This window comes from Pleurodeles waltl, chromosome 4_2 (genome assembly GCF_031143425.1).
Source record: "Pleurodeles waltl isolate 20211129_DDA chromosome 4_2, aPleWal1.hap1.20221129, whole genome shotgun sequence".
Taxonomy (NCBI): Eukaryota; Metazoa; Chordata; class Amphibia; order Caudata; family Salamandridae; genus Pleurodeles; species Pleurodeles waltl.
This window is the reverse complement of record NC_090443.1, coordinates 504,730,184-504,753,088: the sequence shown is the minus strand read 5'-3', so window position 1 is coordinate 504,753,088 and position 22,905 is coordinate 504,730,184. Positions and strand designations below refer to the sequence as shown.

Below are 22,905 nucleotides of genomic sequence, written 5' to 3'. Positions count from 1 at the left end.
TAATTGAGGGGGGCCAATGATTATTTTTTTTCGGGGGGGGGGGTGCAGCTGCATTAAAAAGATTGAAAACTACTGCTCTAGAAGATGTTTTGAACCAAGGGTAGTTATCCTTTTAAAATCACATATGTTTACAAATGGTTTCCACCTTATCATTTTAGAGTACTATACGAACAGCATTTATTCAGGCTGTGGTTATTGTTCCGTCGAATTCCCAGTGAAATATGCAGATTGAAGTATACTTGGCATCAGAATCATTAATTTGATTTACTCTTTGTAACTTTGTCCATTCTATACAGGGTAAAAGTCCAGATTGCTCGAATATCCCTCTGGCTGAGACTGAGCCTTTAGCAGACCTGGAGCAGACATCTCAGAGTGTGACTAAAAGCAGCGAAGAAATCCCTTCCAGTTTATCTACCTCAGACACCCCTCCTTTTTCACAGTCGGAGTAAGCTTTCTGTTTTACGTTCTATTTTTCATATGTTCAGTGGAAGCATTTTCTAGTATGTGAACTTGAGATAAACTCGGTGGAAAGGTTTTTCATGTGTCAATATTTTGATGTTTTAGTGCGGGCAAAGGGAGAAGTGGGCAATGAATAATCAATCTGTCCTTATGTACCCATTGCATTTGTGTTTAAGCCCTGCTGTGCTTTTGCTTCCCCTTAATTCCTTGTACGTTTTCTGTCGAAGGAAATCTCATTTCACGTTACACGCGGTGAATGGAGTGCAGGGCTGATGTTTTGGAACAAGAAACTGAAATACTACTGTAAATCATATAAGAGCATATAACCATGGTTAATAAAATTGCCTGTATTTTTTTTTTTTATGTTCATACCCCCTTGGTCTTTTACACAATCCACGATTCCCAATCGGTGATTTGGAAGTTGTTTTGAGGGGGAACCTCTGCTCATTACAACCTTATCATGGGTATATTTACTTGTATGGTCCATTCTAAGGTATACCTTATTAGAAGCTTTGACTTGTTGCTTTGCCAAACATATTTCTGATTATAGCTTCCACATGGATTTAGGGCAGAAATGGAACATCTACCTAATAACAAGATTTCATGTCTTATGCAACAACACAACAGAGAGATATTAGTTCGCTCACTTTTCCCATAAATTATCTGCGTAAATAAAACTGAGTACCATGTATGGCATGTGTTTGGTTTATGCTTATTGCTGATCTAACCTTACTGAGTAGTGGAACTTCATATATTTTAGCTCCTAGTTATTACTTTGAAAAACAAATTTTTGAGCTGCAAAACACGAGTTGAATGATTTTATCGTATTGGCATATATGTATATTTGTGAATACTATTGTGAAATACAAATTTGTGTGCTACCGAAAATATAAATGTTTACCAGATCAATCTTTTCAAGTAAAGTTTAATAAATGATGGTCAAAATAAACCCAAAGCTAATAGAATGATTATTTTAAAATGAGTTCTACCTGGGAAGTGTTTTTCACCAGCTTCCATCAGAGCCACAAAGAAATAGCTAGGTATTACATTCAAGTAACCAGATCAGGGCACCTTGTTAGTGGGTGAGAATCTGCATGCTGATTCCTATATTGTTTTGGCTCTTTCAAGTGGTTCATTGTGCTTTGTTATCTTTTCCTTCAAGTAGGGAATGCAGTTAATTTCTTTGTAGAGAAATATGCATTCTTATTTACAGTTATATAAGTTAGAACATTAAGCTCCACAACACTGTTTGATACGGCAATGTCTCATATTGAAGTATGGAGGACTTTGAGAAATCCTAAAAGGAGGAGTGAGCACTTCTACTTAATTTATTGTTCTGGCAAAGACCTGGAAGAGGAGTCAGCCCATGGATGTTGCTAAGATGTGGTCATGAGATGAGTGTTATGTCTGTGCTTCACTTTACAGAAAATACAAGATACGCTTCACCAGGGAGCCCACACTTTAGAAGCCATGATGATCTGGAGATTCAGATTGTGGGAACTGAGGATGAAACTCTGAAATATGTTGCATTGGTGAATAAAAAGTTGACCAGTTCAAGACATGGCAAAGGTTTCTCTTGCCAATAGGCTCATAGGAATATTCCAAGCACTGTCTCTCGCGAATGGCTTTATGGAGATCAATGCACACCTCTGGAAAGCATCATAGAATAGACTGGGATCACTAAACATTCTTGTGACGAATATTTTTTTTCTGTTCTTCCTATTTTAATGTTTAGTTTCATACTATATTCTCTCTAGTCTTCTGGTCTACATCATGTGGGATAATCTTGTTTTTTTCCTATCTTTAATGACTATACGAGAGGTCCTAGGACTGTGAAGATGTTTACTTGCATTCCTACCGCTCCATCTCTGGTGTCTCCTTTGAATTCACTCTTACCATCTTTCTGTTAGACCTGAGGATTTATTGGAGCAGCTTAAAAAATGGTAATTGTATTTTCTTCTTTTTGTGCTGCAAAAGGGAATGGAGCAAACACATTTTTGTTTTTAGTAAGGGAAAAATGCTTTCAACACGTTTTAGATGTAAAAGATACTGCTTTGCTGAAGGAAAACTGAGTAGAAAAACTGTGCTAACTGAGTTAGATTTTTTTAAGGTTGTTCTAGAACTATGATTTTTTTGCCTGTTGAACGGGTAACTTGATTTTAAGTATAAAGTGTTAATATATATTGTTAGACATGGCATCCATGGTGTGGTCTCCCCTAAATTTCTGCCTCTACAACTGTGTGATGGACTCTTTTTTTTTGCTGTTTTGTTTGCTCTGGGCACTTTACCACTGCTGACAAGTGCTAAAGTGTTAATGTTCCCTGTATATATCTGTGTACATTGGCTTATCCATGATTGCCATATTTGATTTACTACTAAGTCCCTAGTAAAGTGCACTAGAAGTGCCCAGGGCCTGTAAATCAAATGCGACTAGTGTGCCTGCAGTACTGGTTGTGCCACCCACATTAGTAGCCCTGTAAACATGGCTCAGACTTGCCACTGCAGTTTCTGTATGTAAACTGTCCATTCGACCTGGCAAGTGTACCCACTTGCTAGGCCTAAATCTTCCTTTTGTATACATGTAAGGCACCCCTAAGTTAGGCTCTAGGCAGCCCCATTGGCAGGGTGCAGTGTATGTTAAAGGTGAGACATGTACTTATGTGTTTTACATGTCTTGACAGTGAAATATTGCCAAATTCGTTTTTCACTGTTGCAAAGCATATCTCTCTCATAGGTTAACATGGGGGCTGTCTTTAAATGGGATTGAAGCGCAGATTCCCTTTGGGGGCAGATAGAAATTGTGAGTTTAGGGTCTCTGAACTCACAATTTAAAATACATCCTTTAGTGAAGTTGGTTTTTAGATTGTGTGTTGGAAAATGCCACTTTGAGAGCAGGCATTTGTTTGCTTAAACCATTCTGTGACTCCGCCTGTTTGTGGATTCCCTGTCTGGGTCAGTTTGATAGTTGGGCTGTTTGCACCTCTCCTCTAGACTCTTGACTCAAAGGGAGCTGGGGTGTAGCCTGCATATCCTGATGGACCATCTGGGCTGAGGGGAGGAGTGGTCACTCACACCTGAAAGGGCCGTGCCTGCCCTCACACAATGCAGTCTCCCTGATGTGTGTTTGGGGCCTGACCTGGGCAAGGCGGGATCTTAAAAACAACAGAGACTTCTCTTTGACGTAAGCCTACTTCAAAGGCAGAAAGGAGTATAAGAAGAGGACCCAAAACCTCTGAAAATCAAATTACTTCTGGAACCAAGAGAAACCTCTGCCCAGGAGAAGAGCTGGAGAAGCTGGAAGAGAAGTACTGCCCCTTTACTTGTGACTGTGCTTTTCTGGGTTGACCTGAAGTAGCTGCTTCTACCTGAGAGAGGACAAATACTGACTTTTGTGTGACTTCCCACTGGTGAAGAATCTCCAAGGGCTTGAACTGAGCTTGCCTCCTGTTGAAGTTTCAGGGACAACAAAGACTTCTCTGCTGAGAGTCCTGCCTGTCAGGTGGTGCCCTAACCTGTCTCTGGTGCCTTGAAAGGTGCAGGTGGTGGAGAAGGACTGAAGTGCGTGGAAACTTTTGACACACCACCTGCCCCATGGCTGATAAGGACACATCGCCAGCCTTGCGCATATAATCGACGCTCCGCCCGCATTGGAGCTGGAAGATCAACGCAACACGGCTGGAGAAATGTCGTGCAAGACCTGCAGCAGCTGCTCTTAACAATGCAAGCCCCCACACAGCGCGGTTTCTTGACAGCGTATGGCCGGATTTCAACGTAACCTCGCTGGGCACCGAAAATCAAAAAAGCCTGCCTGGAACAGAGGTGCCCGTCTGGGATCTACGCATCGCTCTCTTGCAGGAGAAAAGTAATGATGCACACCGACCCGACCAGAGGAGGAATGATGCACGGTCTTGTTGCGAGTGAGAAATATACGCATTGCTGGCCTTTTCTGACGCACACTCGCCTGTGCGGCTTTATTTTGACCAAGGTACTTTTGTACAATAACTGCGCGCTCACAGTTTTCTAAGGCTTTAAGACACTTATTCTTTTTTAAATTCATTTCTTGACTTGTGTGTCGGATTTTTGTTGTCTTGGTCTTGTTCTGTTTAGATAAATATTACTTATTTTTCTAAACTTGTGTTGTCATTTTGTAGTGTTTTCACTGGGTTACTGTGTGTGTTGGTACAAATACTTTAGACATTGCTTCTGAATTTAAGCCTGCCTGCTCGTGCCAAGCTACCAAGGGGGTGAGCTAGGATTAACTGAGTGTGATTCCCCTTTACCGTGACTAGAATGAGCGTTCTTGCTTGGACGGGGGTAACCTGACTGCCAACCAGTGACCACATTTCTAACGTGTTGTATTGTGGTTTCAAAAAACATTTTCTCATTTTTAACCTGTTGTAAAGACCTTTATGTAATGTAGACTGTTGCACCATGCATGTACTTCTTATAAGCAGAAAAACTTTTGTGCCTGTTTTTGCCCTAGTGTCACGTTTCTGTAATAAATTACCTGTGCGCAGCTAGACATTTGGTTGATTAGAACTTTCGAGTCAAAACAAACTACCTTAGAAGATGTTGCTGACATTCTGGACAGTAAAACCTTAATGGCATAAAAGTGGGGTTCGAGCACTTGTGAATATGTAAGTAATGCATGTAAGCACTACCGCACTTCCTTCTTGATTCTGTTTTTCAAGAGGAATTCGGCTGTCTTTTTAAGTCGCGGCTCGCCCTGCATGGAAGGGGTGTGGGGGGGTGGTAGTTCAGTTGGCGGGGGCGGGGGGCTTCGGGTATGTATAAAAATTAAATTAAAAAAAATTAGAATAAAAAGACACTTGCCTCTCCTCACTGTGCCGCTTCGCTCTCCCTCGTCGCTCCAGGCAGACACAGGCTCCCAGCCTGCCCTGTGCCAATTCTGACACGGTCAGGATTGGCTGGGACTGGAAGCCGGTGCAGACTCTCTCCAGCCCAGCAACTGTGTTGCTGGGCTGGAGAGAGCCCTGTGCGCATGTGTGTTTGGCTGGCCCGGGACCGCGGGCCAAACATACATGCGCTCTGAGGGGAAGTGTACTCCCCCCTCACTCCTAGTCACCCCAGTGCCCCGCCCCTTTATAACGAAACAATAATAAACACTGTTTATTATTGTTTCCCTTTAAAGGTTTGTAGCTGCTGCTGCTGACGGGGGTGGGGGAGTGGGGCTTGGGAATGCTCCTCCACCCAAATGGAGGAGCCGCCCCTGGTCTTTATCAAACAAATTATACCAATTGTAATAAAATTTTCAATACCGCAGACAATGTTGACTGTTTTCTTTGAGGTAATTTTCAAAAATAAAAATTTTCATCAGTGTACCAGAGTAGTGTACATCTGGAGTCATTGTAATAAATTCAGGAAGATATAAACTTGTTTGAGAATTAGAAATACAAGTAAATAACGTTTTTTTCTCCATAAAATGAGTTTTGTGAAGGACAGTGATGTCTGAGCTTTTGATGCGAACGTCATTAAACAAAAGCAATCCAACACTTATTTAGTGTGTGCGCTGGAAAGTTACATTTCAAATTAATATTTTGACTAAAATACACAGATAGACCCGTAACTGTCACGTGATGTGGAAATCACTTGTGCATTGTGCAAGTTGTGGTTATCACTTTATTTTCTTTACATACATAATAGCTGGGATATCTTTTCAGTAGCAGAATATTACAGTAAACTGCAAAGCTCTTGTGTCTCGGTTACATATTTTGATAACTTTTGCAAATGTGCTTGGATTTGGTGTCCACATCTAAATGTTTTAAACATGCTGGAGGAGTTGGTATAAAGTTCTAGATGGCAAACATTCAATGACAAGTGTCTTCCACCAGAGGATTTCAAGTAGCACCAAACATTTGTACTTTCTAAATAGACTTGTGCAAAATGTTGCTACACTTGTGTAATTCCTTAATTTCATTTTAAGCAAATTATGCAAAATGTTACATATTACAATTTCATGACATTTCACACGCCTTTTTTTTAGCTGAAGAGGAATAGTTTAAAACGAAAAAATCTTGTGGAAGACAAGTTCAAGCAGGTAGGGTGTTGTGAGAGACATGCTGTTCGTGAATAGGTCTCCTTGCTGGTATGGCAAGTGGCCTTTGAACTCGAGGTATGACCGCTCATCCAAATTTCACTGGGGAATACCCCAAAATGCATTTTATATCATTTACATACGATTTGGGGCAGTTTTTCTGATGTTTGTGTAACCTAGGCTATATAAAATTAGGCAATACCCATTGCTCCTATTTCAATGTCAAACTCGGATGCTCCCAACATATGGAACATTTCTTTCTAATATAGTATACAGATACTCTGAATTACGATCTGTGAAGCTTGCTGACACCTTGGGGCGAGTAGTGCTATCTCAAACTATAAATAATAGACAAGATTGAAACCTGAGTTGTCTCCTTGAGCGCTGAGGTACAAAATGGCACATTATTGATAGTTACACATCTGCAGTTTTTATGTTGCAATATCCTCCAAACCACCCCTCCTGCATCATCCCCATGGAGCAGCTGTGCAGAACAAGAGACGTTACCATAAAGCCACTGACAAAATACCCTTTCTCACCCACTCCTTCCTACTATATTCCTGCCACCCACATCTCTGCTCCCAACGGACCCCACCTTCCACAATTCTTCCATCCCCTCCAGTATCAATGCTTGGCACCCCTTTTCCTTCCACCCAACTCTTTCTTTTTCCTCCCTGCCCGAGTAGAAAAAAATGGTCTAGCCATCCCTTCAACGACACTCACCAGTACCCTTCCACCCCTGCAAAGAGATATAAAAAATAAAATAAAAAAGTACCAGGCTTTCTTTCACCTTCCCCAACCACTCATTATAGGCCTCTCTCCCATCCAAATGCATAATTAAAAACCTAAAACTTGATTTCGTACCACCCTCACTTACCCCCCCTCATTGAACCTTCCTTCCCCTCTTCACTAGAATGGTATGCTATCATTCTCCGAGACGGGCAAGCGGTTTCCATGCTGACAATGTCTGTAACTGAAATTTGTCAGTGCAGACAACTCTCCAATCTTCCTTGGACGGTCACGACCCATAGCTGATGAGGGAAATGGTGCTTTTTGTTTTAAGCTCTCCATCGTCTTTCCCTCGGGTCTTCAGAAGCACACAAGGTGGGGTAGAAGGGTGACACCTATTCCACCACTTCGCTCAGGTCTCTTGAGACTGGAGTGAGACAGTGAAGGCCAAGGAAGTGAGTACTTACCTTTTTAAAGTCACATCTGTGAATACCAAATGTTGAATCCTGTACTCCAGTGGAAGCCATACATACCAAATGTTATCTTTCTTACTCCAAATGTGACCTGACTCACACATTTGGGGCACCTGCACCATGTGAATTTGTTATGGTGCCTCCTAATGAAAGCAAGGAGCATGCAGCATTATGCGTTCTATACTCAGCACACACATAAGGAGTGGCTAATGCTTGCCGGAGCAGTCTGTGCTGCTGTCCTATGTTGGTAAAAGAAACTTGTTCATCGAGTGCAAGGCATTTGCTTGACCGGTTTCCAGTACTGGGTGTGGATTGGTTTAGCTCCAGCATTGAATGATGGAATTGTTAAATACGTCCTTTTCCAAATCTAACTATTGCCAAACTCGGCAGTACTTATTTTCCTTTTTGTAGTCACTGAGTTCCCCTGCTCCACAGTGTATATTAATTAGTGTCCCATTAAACAACGACTTAGAAAACCTCAGCATCTTTGGCATGTCAGTCTAAATGAAATATTTAAAAGCTAACACCTTAGTTATTGACAACCACTTAAAATGGTATTTGGGCGTGGGGAATATATGTGGGGTGGTTGGGAGTTTTCTTTAATGCAAGAGTGAGAAGGAGCTAGACACTAATCGTCCTTCTAGTACATCTTGCAGATGGAGTATCAGGTCTATAATATATTGATGCAGAGATGACTGTTGTCATTTGCGACTGTTATTATTATTGAGGATTTTTATACAGCATATTTTGAACGCATAAGTACATCAGCATGCATAACTTAATGATTGCTCCCTGAGGCATGTAATTAACGGAAGCACTGATGAAGGTTTGCATTAGCACAAATGATTGAGTGAAGGGTTTAAATTATTTTACAGCACAAACATTGATATCTGCACGCACAGTTTCGAGATCATGTGGAATGATGGGTTTGTGGAGGGAGAGAAAGTTAGTACTGAGTAACAGTACTGGCACAAGAGAAGAGTTTTAAAGCCCTGCCTTTCCTTTCAGCGTAGACCTGTGGTCTTAAACTTTTTCATGCTGCACCCCCACCAATCTGGGTAAAGAAAATAAGTTCATTGTGCCCCCAGAATGACAAAAATATTTTTGTCAATTATTTGATAACATTGGCATCTCTAAACATTTAACAATTCAAACTTTGCAGTTATGTTAAGTTATTCATTTTAAAAATGGAATTGAATACATGATGTGCAATATACTATGGGCAGCCTAGTCTCCGTGGAGTGTAAAATATCTGCAGTGTGATCCTTTTTCAGAAATAGGGAGGGGCTTTGAGGGTTATCAGGCGCCCCATGTTCGGTACCTCCTCCCAGTAAAGACATTAGTAACAAATTAGGTTACTGATGTCTATGATTGAGTGTCTCACTGTGTTTCTTTTCAGTAAAAACACAGCCCTGTTTTCAGCATGATGATCCTTTTGGCAAGCCATGGCAGAACCCACAGGGACAATCCTACAACAACTGCATTGCCCATAGAAAGCCACCTTTTAATCAGATTCTCTTGCTGTCCAATTTGATGGGGTCAGCCACATAAGAACTAGTAATATCATGACTGTCCAAATGTTGTCATTGATGCCTTAAGTATCATTTTGCTTTCTCTGGCCCCTTTCCTGCAAAAAAAATGAAAATCTCAATATCTCTTATTTTCTTGTCACCCTCCCTCTTTTCTGCATATGTTTTAGAGCCTTGATGGAAATTAATGTTGAGAGGGACTGAAATGTATATAATAGCCTGTTTAGTACATTCTTTTTGAGAAAATTGATTCTTTCCTTCCTTATACATAACAAATGCAACAATCTGAGGTCTCTTAGAATTTGTGAACTCAATACAGGTCCATTGGCTGCATACCAGTCCAACAGATTGTTGGTGTAGTACACACCCAAATTCAGTAGGTTCTTAACTATTCACCGAAAAGGGCTCTCCTACTTTAGGTTATATCCCATTACTTCTAAGATTGCAGCACCCAGGAATTCCGATTTCTGGCTATTAATCTTAAATCCTTCAGCTTTTTAAAATCGTTCCAACTCCTGCACTGCCTCTGGGATGGAGTTCTACAGATTTACCAGGGTAAGTACAATATTTTCTGCAAAGAGACATACTTTGTGTCTCTTGAGCTAAGGTTACCCCTGAAATACCTGGGTGCCTCCTAATCCTGTCAGCTAACGATTCTGCACCAGGGTGAAGATGAGCTGAGACATCCCTGTTGTTTTCTCCATTGAAGAATGACATTTCAAGTGTGCTTGCAATTCATCATGACCGTGGGCAACTACCCTGTCACACTTTCCAAGTAGACTACCAACTGAGTCGATAGCCGAAATCAGGAAAAGACTCTTCTACTGATTGCCTACCAGAGTGCTGAAGATGGCTGCAGTACAAACCATTCTGTAGCATAATTGTCCCCTCACGCCAGCTGCCCCTATTATTAAAGATCGGCCTCGCTAAGCTTTCCTTTTATTGCTCAAGATATAGTTCTTGATTTGAGGCAGCAACTCTCACTAGACTGTCACTTTTCGCAATGCTTTAAGTATGGGGTACATTCTCAGATTATTCAGGTTGCTGTCTCATATTTCAGTCATGCCTGGTTCTTTAGTGTCTCACAACTCTTTCCCTTTCATGGCTAGGGCAGTGTCCACTCTAGGCTGTGCTCCTCCCAGAGCTATGCACGCTCAGCGTGGCTTTAGGTGCAGCAGCTTCGGCTTCACCCTTCAATGTGCTCAGCACACACACGCTTTTCTCTAGGTCTCTATTTATCACTTTTTGCTCTTGCCTTGAGAACTGTACTCCTGTAGAGTTGTTGCCAAAATATCTTAGAATAGCTTTACCTGACTCTCGTCTGTGTCGAAACAGGTTAGCTTCCTAGCGTGGGTCACTATCTCCTCTTTTAGTCTACGGTCTGACAATCCGCTTTGACTCTCAGCCTCTGTCCAGGCTCAAGGTAGGGATTACCTAATGTGTGTGCTCTCTATTCATATTGACGTTTTTGTTTTCAAGGTACCTAGTGTTACACCAGTAAATCTTTTCCCCCTTTGTTTTCTCTTTCAAATTACTAATTTATATGTTGCCCTTGCAGGCCTGTTTTCCAAATCTATATAAGGTAAGATGGGCAACCCAATAACCCCTCTGAAGCTTAGACATCTGTAATCTAAACCGTAAAAATGCTAAGAAAAGAGGACCCTCTTTTCGTAGCTGTTTTTTCAAATCGTCACACTTTTTCAGTAGTGCTGTGTGTTTTGTTTCCATCTGTGCAGTAAGAGCGCATTTGAGCTGCTTTGAGCTGTTTCCAGCCACTTTTCAAACTCCCATTGCCTTTGGTTCAAGACCTGCATATCTGTATTTACCTCAGCATTATCTCTCCCCAGATTAGCTCTCTTTGTTAACTCTTTCATCAGGGTCCTATCAAAGCTGACTTTTAGCTGTCTTCCTTCGTGAGGTTGTAAGGTGAGGTTTTTGCTGCTACAACCTCTGATGGTTCTGTGGCTCACATCAGTTTGTTGCTTTTGAGGAAGGGGTCAATTAGTTCTTCTTGCCTGGTTTCCCAGGCTTCGGGATGTAGCTTATCCTCTCACACGTATTCCTTTCTTATGGGACAGTGCAGGTCTTCAGGCTACAGTTCTATCCCTTTAGCCCCTTGGTATATTTAAAACTTTAGGGAACAGAAGAAGAGTCTGACCCCAGCTCTCAGGCTGTCTCCCTGTGGCACCGTAGGCCTCAATTTTCCCCTTACAGAATGGCCTCCAGTATCCCTTCTTGAGATTTCTCACCATTACTGAACCCAGTGGGCTACACTGCCTATGCCAAGTCTTTCTCTCCGCTTTTCACTAGCAGAGGCTCTTTCGTGCAGCTAGAGTAGTATGTATAGTTCCTGTTGGCCTTTCCCTACTTTACTGTCCAGGATATCGTTCACAAAACTTAGCCAGACGATAGACTAGCTCTGCTATGCGTGCGTAAATATTACTCCCACTTCCAGACTCTGTGTTGCAGGAACAGTCATTGATTACTGACCTCTAAACCATGGCTGGAAGGGATATGTTGGATTTATGCTAGATGGCCACCTAGGCTTTGCAGGGTAAAGTGGGAGTCGTTGATAAAGGTAAAGCAAGCTTCTACAGCGAAGACAGAATGGAATGGAATGGGTTTATTGCAAAGGAGACGCCTCTGTGGGAGAGTGAGTTAGGCAACAGAACCTGATGAGGATCTCCAAAGTGGCAGACGTTTGTAGGCCAGACAGGATTGTACATGTCTTTAGAAGATTTGAGTTATCAATATGCCTTTGTGAGGCTCTGAGTTTATATGAATGTACAAATGAAACATGCTGAGGCACAAAATAAAGATCAATTATGTTTAAAATGGTTTGCTTCTGGAGAATGGAATATTGGTTAAACTCTCAAGATGTCAAGATTTGTCATATGTCAGACACTGGATAATAAACCCGCTTTTAACCTCAACAAGTTGAAACAAGTTTGGGCGAGTGAACCGAGAAAAGTGTTAAGCTTTGTCAGATTATTTGTAATGTTTTTTTGTTTTTTTTAATCACTGAGGCTTCTTAGGGCAAAAGTGTCCGGCTAAAATGTTGTCTTAATTGTTCCTTAATGCACGTATATTTTTAACTTGATTTTTATTATTTATCTCGCCTCTTATTTATATATGTTTTGATGATGGCAACCACTTCTGTGGCCTGTATTTTCACCGGTTAAATTATTGATTGATTGATCCGAGTGCTTAATTGTAAATAAAAACGTGCCGGTGCCCAAAGCCCTCCCCATAAACACGCGGCTGCTGCAATTAAATGTGCGAGCACGGAATACTGAGGCAGCGTAATCCCGAAGTCATCTCTGGCCCCTTCAATCCATATAAGGCCACTCCCTGCCCCTTCCGCTAATTCTTGCAGCTTTCTGCGTTCTCCCATTGTGACGCTTTTTCGTGTTTCCCTTCTTCCGTCTTTCTCATATGTGTCTTTTGCTCGTAGCAAATGCTTGAGGCAGAAGAATAAGCCCCGGCCCTCAAAAATAAGTGCCGGTGCTAAGCACCGGACACAACAAGCACAGATTAAGCACTGGGCAGTGGCAATAGACTGAGATATAAACAAGTTCAGCTGAAGGTCTTCTCCTGCATATATTGTACACGCACCCACCTGTGTAGATTTGTTAGGACTGACAATGATATCCCTGAAGGGCTGTGAGGTTGCTAAATTCTTTCGTACCATTGGAGGAGCTGAGGTTACATCAGTCCGTTGTCACTGAAACCGTGATGAAGCTTTATCCTAAAATAACGTATTTTGGTATTTACAGTAGTAGTTTTCCAAAAATCTAAGAAACGTCTGTGTAATACAGGGCTAGTGATTGCGAGGGGAGGTACTGCACGCTTGCAGGGAAGTGATACTACACCGAAATGTGTAACTAGTGCTCCATTATGAAATAGGGTATGACTTCTGGAAGCATGGGATACCACGTGCTGGCTGCCCGCATAATTTCAAGGTGTGGATCCTGTTGAATGAAAACTGATTTACTTCATCCATTAATATGTCAAATGTACACTTGTTGAGAGTCTCCACTGGATATTTCGTTGGAACTATGGACTCTCCCTTGTCCATGTTACCATGCAAGGTTTTTGTACTTTGATTTTCCTAAACTACTGTATATTAACTCGCCTATGGGACTGGAGCGTCACGCGTCTGTAGATAGCCTTTAACTCGCAGATCTGAGGGTGGCTTATGTTTTATTTGATGTTAAAAAAAAAATCTTAAAAAACATATTTAAAAAAGTATCAAACGCTTAGCGCCGCAGCCAGATGTGCGTTAGTTCTGGCAAAAAACATCGCCAGACAGTGTTCTGACGCACGTGTGCTCGTTGAAGTTCAACCGATTACCGAAACCGGAGTCTCCGTCTTAGTTGCTTATCTATGAGGAAATAATAAAACGACCGTATAATTTTTCTGACCTTTTCTGCCCAGGGACCCGTAGGCTCAAATGACAAGCATGTTCGGGTTGATTAAGGATTTGCAGATAAATATGCACTTAACCGTATTGTATGCATGAATTAGACAGTGCTTAAATAAAATACGTACTGTTGGTGTGGCAGACACCCTAAGTCTTCTACATTCACCATCTTGTGTACATCATGGACTCTAGTGCCCTTGTTTCTGCTGGCACCTTAATAGTTCTGTAGCTTCGAAGCCAGTTGAGCACTTTATTCAGTCTGCTTGGACTTTTGTGTGCTGTTGGTAAAGTAACGTTTCTAACATTTGAATTAAATGTCCATGGGCTCTCAAACATCTGAAAAGGGATATTTTCTTCAAAGCCAGCTGTTATAAATATAACTCGGCAATGGCGTACTTTAAAAATAAGGCACATTCTTTCTCTTCAGCGGACACTCTAGTGATCCTCTAAAGCATGCTATTCATTTTGTAGCTTTAAAGTTTTTTTAGTCGAAGTAGACCCCTATAATGAGGAACGATGTGGGTAAGCTCCTCAACTCATACGCCCCAGCCAGCCAACACCAAGTGGCACAGTATGACATGCAGTTTTCTCTCTTCCTTTTTAAAATATCTATTACAGTAATGGTTTAAATACACTGTTTTTTGGGGACAGAGGCTACACTAGGAAATCCTGCATTATTTCTCCTTGGGTAACGTATTGCAGAGCACCACCTGAAGTCTGTTGATATCATTTTCTTGCAGAATAGCAAGGTTAGCCGACCAGCGTTACCCTGCATTGCCCCTTGTGTGTTGATCTGCATGCATGTGATACTTTGTCAATGTTGATATGTTTGTGTGCTGACTTTTCACCGAGGTGACTGAGGGGGGTTAGAACATGTGACTTTGGTGCTTGGGCTTCCAGCATATAGAGTAGCTTTTGTTAGCTATAAATGGAATTGTAACTGATAGGAGCTCACGGTTTCACATTTGCATTTCCATTTGAATTTCCACCTTGTATCCGCACTTTAATGGTGTAATGTCCGGTAATGATTTTTCGAACACTAACGGCGGGGAGTAAAAAGAAGTAGTAAGGAAATGGACCCCTAGTCAGAAAGAGTGTCTAAGCCTTTATTTTGATCTATAAGAAACATGTGCATGACACACAGAGCCTTTCTGGTTGTAATCGATTTTTCATCAGTTAAAAACCCACTGAAGTGAAGTCTGGATTTTAAGTGGGACCGGATAGTTACTAACATTTCTCCACCAGGTGCCAGCAATGTACTGTTACTGCAATTGTATTTCCCTGCTTAACTAGAAAGAACATTTTACAATGGGGTTTACAGGATACCTGAAAGGGCTTTAAACGTATTTAAGCCAACTGAGGTATTGAGTTATTGGCACGATGCGTTTATTATGTCTTTCTTGTCATGATTTGTACATCATTGAAAAGAGAGGCAGGGTAACCAAGCTGCCCTAACCGCTGCAATGAGCATGGAAGAACTAGGTTTTTGATGGTGTTATGAAACGTTTGTCCTATGCCGTGGTGGCCAAAGACTCGGGGAAAAACAGAGGAGCCGTTCATGTACTGAAAAGAGAATCGCACTGCCTTTTGGGAGAAAGGTGGTTACTATTCCATTGCCACTGCTTAATCTCCCCACCCATGCTAAAAACCTTCCTGGGGATGTGACTCGACAACCTTCTCCCCCCCCAGTGGCATGGGCTGCCAGACGAAGAGTGGGGTGGCACCTTCATCTCCACTGAGTAACAATTCCAGCCCAGCCCCTTTGCATTCGTTAGGCTCTGAGGTCGTATGTACAATAATCTGCAGTAAGGGAGTGGGGACTGCTAGACATACATAATGATACACCCTGTTCTAAAGATGATTTGAATTAGTAATGGAAGTGCACTTTTTTGCAAGGTAGGTATTGTTGTAACATTTTGGTCAAGTTTATATAAAAACGACTTGTGGGAGGAAGTTAGTGATTTGTCTGATGGGCATGAAGTAAACGTGCAAACAATTGGTATATTTGTGGGGAGAGTGAGGCTGATTTACTAGGGGTTGACAATTCAGGGCAGTGCTTGTATAGTTTTGGAGTATAATGCACACCACACACATGGAATGCTTTCAAAGTAGTTTTAAAACGGGTTTTCGTGAAGAAGTGGAAGTCGCACTATCAGAGTGATAATGTTAAATGTGGAATCTGGGACTTAAAAAAAAAAGTGATTTCTTGTGAATGCCTGAGAACTGTGACATTTTGTGTCCTCTGCACTATTCAAAGATGCTACAAATTTTAGTTACCATATAAATCATTTGTTGATGGTACCATACTCATTTTAGGAATTGTGGTGTATTTTAAGGTGATTTAGAGTGCCAACATTCTGAGTTTATGCCAGAAGTGTGGCACATCTGAACAACCTCTTGATAGACTCGAAGTGGAAAAATGAAAGCATTTTCTACTGAGGATACGGTAGTGTTGAGGAAATTGGGTAACTTCATAACACATAAGTCTCCCAAGAGGGCCACCAGAGAAACAAAAGCCAAACTCGAGCACAGATATCACCCAAATGTAGCCCACGTATAGCCCAATGACAGAAGTGTGCAAAACACATTTTTCTTTTTTTTCTGCAGGTTTATATAGCGCAGACTTGACCCGAAGGTATTCGAATGCTTTACATGAACCCCTAGGTGTAACAAATAATCAAGTGATCGACTGGATAAAAAAAAACAGTTAGGAAATGATTTGAACGTGCTTTGTTGTTCTTTGCGAACTCAGAAAATATGTTCTCATTTAGGTTTTTTACTGCACTAACCATAATTTATATGGGAATAAGACCCTCTCATTTTTATAATTTCTAAAGGAAATGCTTTATGTATTACAGTTTTGGTTACATCAAGATGAAGTAGGAGTGTGCCACGCGTTTGTAATTGTTCTTTAGAATACTGTGGGGGGGGGGGGGGCAGAAGTCAGGTGCACACACTCTGATAATGGAGGGCAGGGAGGAGGGTGTAGAGGAAACAAGCTGACCATGCTGGGCAGGCAGGAGGGGCAGAGTCAGCACAATAGATCATATAGGGCAGGGGAAAATAGTGCAGGGGCAACAAACCAACCATGCAGGACAGGCAAGAGAGGCAGTGGCAGACCATTGAGGGAAGAAGGAAGATGCACTACAACTATAAATGCCAACAGACCGAATTTGTGCAGGAGACTAGATGTTTTTAAGCCCAAAAGGGCAAGTGTTGGCAAGTATGGGGCATTGCATCAGAGAAGGCAGGAGGAATGGGGTAGAGACATGGAGTCAGATAACAGAGGCCAGGAGGGAGATGGGCAGGGGCACCAAACTGACCTTACAGGGCAGGTGTCGGGGGTTGCAGCAATACAGTATGCCACACAGGCAAGCGGGACACCTGTGTAGGACAATGTGCCATGGAAAGCTATAGGAAGTGGACACCATGCACATGGACTACAGATAGCCAAGGGGAAAGAGGCAAGGGCACCATGCTGTCCATACTGGACGGACAGGAGGGAAAGTTGCAGCATAACGGTCCATGAAGTCCAGGAAGTGAGGGGGACAGTGGCAGCACATCGGACCATGTAAGGCAGGAGGGAGGGGGTTGGTGCATGGACTAACTATTCAGAGCAGACAGGAAAGCCAGTGGCAGACCAGCAGCCACTCTGGGCTCTAATGAGGGAGCAGAGGCATGGACTTGGACAATGGATGGCAAGGAGGCAGGGGGGCAGGAGCAGCCTGCTTGGCCGATAACAGCACATTGCCAGGCCAGGCCCTGCGGCCAACCGCCCGCACTGTGCATTGTGAAGGGCTTCTTACTTAACGTTAAAAAAAAAAAAAAACTTAGCCATTTGCTTAAAAATCCAATGGTTACTGGATTTTATAGTTGTGAAATTAAAAAAACAACCTTTAAAATTCACTAAAAAACATAAGGTTACAGGGATGTTATGGTTAGGTTCAAATTTCACACACACAAAACCATAGAAATTCAACTGTTCTAGTTAGTTATGTCGGGTAACTACAACTTGTGCCCTAAGGTAGCTATAACCTGTACCCTCGCCATGCACTTCTAATTACCACAGATATTACATCACTCATGACATCATTAATAATATCACTGTAACATTTACAGTAAAAGTATTGATGAGGAAACTGTGTCCATGGCAATGGTGTGAGTTGTAGTTACCTTAGGGCACGAGTTATAGTTACTTGAAATAAATCTAATAACTGAATTTCTATGGTTTTGTGTGTGTAAGATCTGAACCTAACTTTTAACGTCCCTGCAACCTTTCTTTTTTTTTTAGTGAAAATATATATAATATAAATAAAGTGCTCGGTACCCCACGCCTGAGTGGGATTAGTCAGTGCTTAAGACTTTAATGATAATTCCCCTGGAAGAGAGCAAAGATTACAGGTAAGCAACTTTTCCTTACATGGAAAATCTTTACATTCTCTGTAGTTTAGCGTTTTTTTTAAAAAAAGAAGTGTGATATATCGCTGGTGATGAAAGCCGTTCGGCTTGTGCAGCAGCCTGGTGTCAGTAGAATGTAGTGTTTCCGATTTCACATCCGTGTTCTTTCCGCTGTCAGAAATGTTGGCGAGAGTCAGCCTTTCTGCATCAACCTGCGATCCGACCTGATTTCTTTCCCATGCTTTAATGTTTACATCGCAAATGGGTGCACCAAAAGGTTGGTGTCTGAACAGCTTACATTGTAAGGTGCATAGGAACCTTCCAAAATTGTAGGTATTGGTTTGAACTCTTAGATATTGATAAACTGTATCCATCTCAAGATAGAAAGTTAATCATGTTTTTCACTTACTGAGTAATGGGTCTGTCAATGCGAGGACAGTCTTTCAGATAATTTGCTGATACCCGCAGGCATCAGCCTCTCCTACAGATCTGGAAGGCCACCGTTTGTATTCAGGAACCATTTCCCTAATTGTACTTATGTTATCTGGTAAGTCCTGGTAAAAGCCTGGATTGGCCAGGCTTGCCTTTGTTTACCTAAGCCAAGCTATTGGGGTGCCTATTTATGGGACTTTGCGCAGTCTTTGTGCCATAAGCGATGATGATTAAGGGGAAAGTTAAATATACTTTACCTGGTTCTGTATGCATCTTAACACCCACACAGATAGATGGTGCTCTATAGAAGGTACATCAATCTGCTATCTAGTGTTATAGGTGAGTAATATCTGAAGAATACTTCAGAATACCTTCTTCTGTACGTTTCATGATGTCTAGTAATGGGATCGGCGTTAGTGTGTATGAATCATTCTTCATTTAGGACACCCAAAGTTGGTTAAATATAAATTGGAGGCCCCTTCTTGAGTCTTTAACACGGTTACCTATTTTAGGTGTTTACAATAACCCCCATACAATGGCTGTCGTACATTCTATGACTACCTTTGAAAATATTTTGCTCATTTGTCTTCTATAATTGGTGGTGTTTCCTTCTTCAAATGCCGGGGTAATTAGGCGGGTTCTTTTTTTCCCTTCAGTGTAATAGAAAATTCCAGTGCTGATCACCCTATAGTCAACTCCAATGAAGCTGAGCAGTCAGATCCTGACTGTGACACTGGGGAGGCAGTTGAGACTGACCCACGGAGTGGTCCTTCCTCCTTTGTCAGTCCAACAGAAAGGTGAGTTGAAAGTAGGCTTCTCGACTGAAAATTAATTCCATTCAGTCTATCTTTACAGCAGTAAATTTCAAAGGTAACATTGGCTTCTGCAGTCTTGGCCTCCCATGTTCTGCTTGCTTCAGTCTCTGCCTTTATGCATGTTTGGGCCTACATGCACATGTGTATATATGGTTATATGTGAAATGCATGCAAACATTCTCTAAATTACTCTTGCTACGTGATATCCTCTGTGGTTTTTCTTCGAGGCATATCCTTGAACTAAATGTTTCTGGATTTATTTGTAGTTTGGATCAACCAATAGAAAACATCTCATCCTCACATGGCAAAATTAAGATCACAAAATCTGACCTTGACATCAATATTCCTGTGGCCGAAACTGGGTCCAGCAAGCAGAAGTTGGCATCAAATGCCTCAGAGCGCATAAAAAAAGAGGTATGTATAAGTGCAAGAGTGTCCTCCGTTCAGGATTGAGACAGCTTTGAAGGTACCCTGTGTGATCAAAGGTACCTATATTGTGGGGAGGACCAGCAGGGATGGGCTATGGTATCGACATGAGGGCAGAGACATCACAACCCACTCAAGACTTCACTTTTCGTGAGTCATACCCCATCTCGACACGCAAAAAGGCTAAAACAAAAATAACACTGTACATATTCATATACACTATATATACAAACAAGCAATGAGGGCTGTTTAGTTAACCCATTCCCAAATCATTTGAACATAAAGGTAATATGGGACCCTATGATTGTCGAATATTTCTGCCTTTGCCTCAGGAATGCCATGCTCACTTCCAGTTCTGTTGATACTAGTTATTTTCTGCTTATCAGTCTCAGGAAAGCTTTTGTCACTGTGCCAGCTGAACAATTAATAGTGTTAAATGTATATAGTGATTTAACTGGCCAACAAAATTATTTTAAAGGTGGTTTTGCTCTCGGGCTGCAATACTCTTACCATTTAATTATAGGTGGTCCTTAAAGAGAATTCCAGGTGACTTCCAAAAATCGATAACTATCAAAACGAAGTGTTTAGTGGATTATCCCAGGCCAAAGTTTGAAATGTAATCATGGCAACTTTACTGCTGCTGTTACGGTTTGTGATTTCATTGTAGGCTTTGTGCCACACAAAAAAAAAAAAAAAAACAATAAACAAGATCGAAGATTCTGCCTACACGGAACAAACCTGTTTAAAGAAGTGTAAAACGGGAGAGGGATTGCTTATAATATACAATTTGGCCATATTTTATCATGCAACTTTAGTCATTTCCTGAAAAAAGGATCAACAACCTACATCATTAATAATGATTTGGCGATTAATGTAGTGAGTGTTAATCCACTGGCTTCAACCCTTCCTAGCAACATAGAAAAGGGCTTCTTAACATATGTACTATGATTGAATTGCCACCACAGAGCTTTTTTTCACAAATCTGGCTGCCGATGCTGTCTTTTCAAACGTTGTGTCTGTTTTTGAACTACTTTACATTACACAAACCGTAAGCAGACTAGTAAATTTGACATAGATTTTGTTACCAATCTTTTCTGAGACGTGATCGTTAAAGGAGTCGAGATTAAGCCGTTCTGCCTCCTTCTTGGCAGAGGTGTAGTCTTGAATTTGGCTGAAAGAATGTTAGTCTACAGAGACTTTCCCTTGTTTTCGAGTCGCACTGGTCTCAATTTGTGTTCTCCTGTTTTAGTGTTTTGTTAAGTGAAACATTGGGAGGAGGAGCAGGACTAGTGTCAAATGGACATAAATGCTGTAGCGTCATGAGGGTGTGTATGGTATTTTATTGGAGATATGAAATACTGAGTTAAGCCAGTTGCTGTGTAAATATTTGCACGTGTTGTATTTTGCTGGAAACTATGCTTGGTGTGTGTTTGCAATTCTTCCACATACAGAGCAATTTCCAGTTTTGAAGTGAACTCATTTAACTCTCGAGCACTGCTTTAAATCCTGCTGTCTGCAGGGGTCTTTGAGATATCATGCGTTCTAAAGAAATCTGTGGTCTACCCTGCATCATACGAGTATGGTCGTGTTGGGATTTACAGATCTCTTGGCATAGTCCAGTATGCTCTGTTCACTGCGCTTGCTCTTAATTGGATTCAATTTTTTTTCTGATTTTCTGTGTGCTTGGATTGTTATGCTTTAACCCATGTGCTCTGGTCTTCTTAAAGTTACAACCCTTTCTTTTGTAGCAGACATCGGACCCCAAAAAATCAGGGGACCTTGAACCAACTGCAGTAGGAAACTCAAAGGATCCTGGCGACATTCCAACATTTGATGAATGGAAAAAACAGGTTTTGGAAGTGGAGAAAGAGAAGAGTGAGTACCTATAAGGTTTGGTTATGGGTTTAATGATCTTGTTAGGTACAATGCAGAGGAACTCGTTCTAGTACCATGAATGCCTCAAATTCACTGTGTGCCCCAGTGTCAATTCTTTTCTTTTTTTCTACTTAACATAAACATCTTCATTCCCCTAGCTGACATGGGCCTTTGAGTAAATGCTCTGTTAGCTAACTTTAGACCTGCTTATTAGGCAGTCTGGTTTAGAAGTTTAACAAAAGTTGTGTTAACACCATCATAGGAGGCACGGCATGCACATAGTGTTTACTTAATGCCCGTCGGGTAGTTAGATGTGTACAAATCTAGTTGGGTTGTATCGTCAAAGTTTCAACAGGATATCTCAGTTATAGGCCCACTTCTTCAGCTGGAGTTGACTGATTTAATTCGTTTTTCGTGACTTTCAGCCTAGATGGTGCTCAGAGACTACTTTGAAGACAGAGAACAGAAGATTGTACATATCTACAGAATCAACTAACATAGTGACCTTCTTTTACACCTACCCTACTCACTCTTCGTTTGAATCAAGCCTCTGTCCTGTAGTGCACATTTCCATCCCACCAGAACAGATATGTGTTGATGGTTTCCTGGAATCCCTCACAGAGCTACCCATAAATACTCCGGATTGCTCAGAGCTGTTCAGTTCTACTTATAAATCAAAAATACGAACCCTGTGCCAACGATCTTGCTTAAAAGCCGTGCATAAAGCTCCAGCTTGTTCTCTGCCGGCACATAGTTGCTGGCCAATATTTGTTTTGTACTTAATAGGGCACTGGGGATACTTCTGAAAACTATGGTTTCAGCAGTGAAAACCAGGAGAAAGACAAGTAGGCGTGCTTAAAAATCCTCACTAAGAACAAAATGCGTTGTGAAAATGACATCTACATGCTACAATTAGTTTTCTTAGGGGAACACACAAGAGATTTCCACTTACCACTATACATCATAGTACTTCTTATATTTAAAATTAAAGACATTGCTTGCTATAGACAAAAATTATATCCTAGTACTACACTATTCCGGTGTAATTTTAGTGGTGAATTTAAAATCAGCTGTATTAGTTTTACACCAGATACCAACAACCTTAAGCTCTTTCGAGAGCGTTCCTCTCTGTCCTCCACTACTGAAGACCTTTATCATAGTGTTGCCTCACTCCTTGCTCCTTATAGTCCTGATCTGCCTATCACTCATCTGGTAGCATTATCCGGGATTCAGGGAATGCTGTGTTTTGGCTTGCAAGGGGTTTGACTACTATGAAAGATGTCTTTGCAGG

The 22,905-nt window shown here is 41.5% G+C and overlaps 1 protein-coding gene across 4 annotated transcripts in view; it reads left to right on the top strand.

The window, feature by feature from the left end:
* Positions 1 to 22,905, top strand: part of SUCO (SUN domain containing ossification factor) — a 481,248-nt gene that overhangs the window by 109,692 nt on the left and 348,651 nt on the right. For 2 of the 4 annotated variants that reach the window (XM_069231978.1, XM_069231976.1), the window contains exons 4-7: positions 297 to 445; positions 19,155 to 19,295; positions 19,580 to 19,727; positions 21,488 to 21,614. In XM_069231978.1, coding sequence (XP_069088079.1) covers positions 297 to 445; positions 19,155 to 19,295; positions 19,580 to 19,727; positions 21,488 to 21,614 — 565 coding nt within the window. The remainder of the gene's footprint in view (positions 1 to 296; positions 446 to 19,154; positions 19,296 to 19,579; positions 19,728 to 21,487; positions 21,615 to 22,905) is intronic. The other 2 variants (XM_069231977.1, XM_069231975.1) reach the window with 1 other exon arrangement.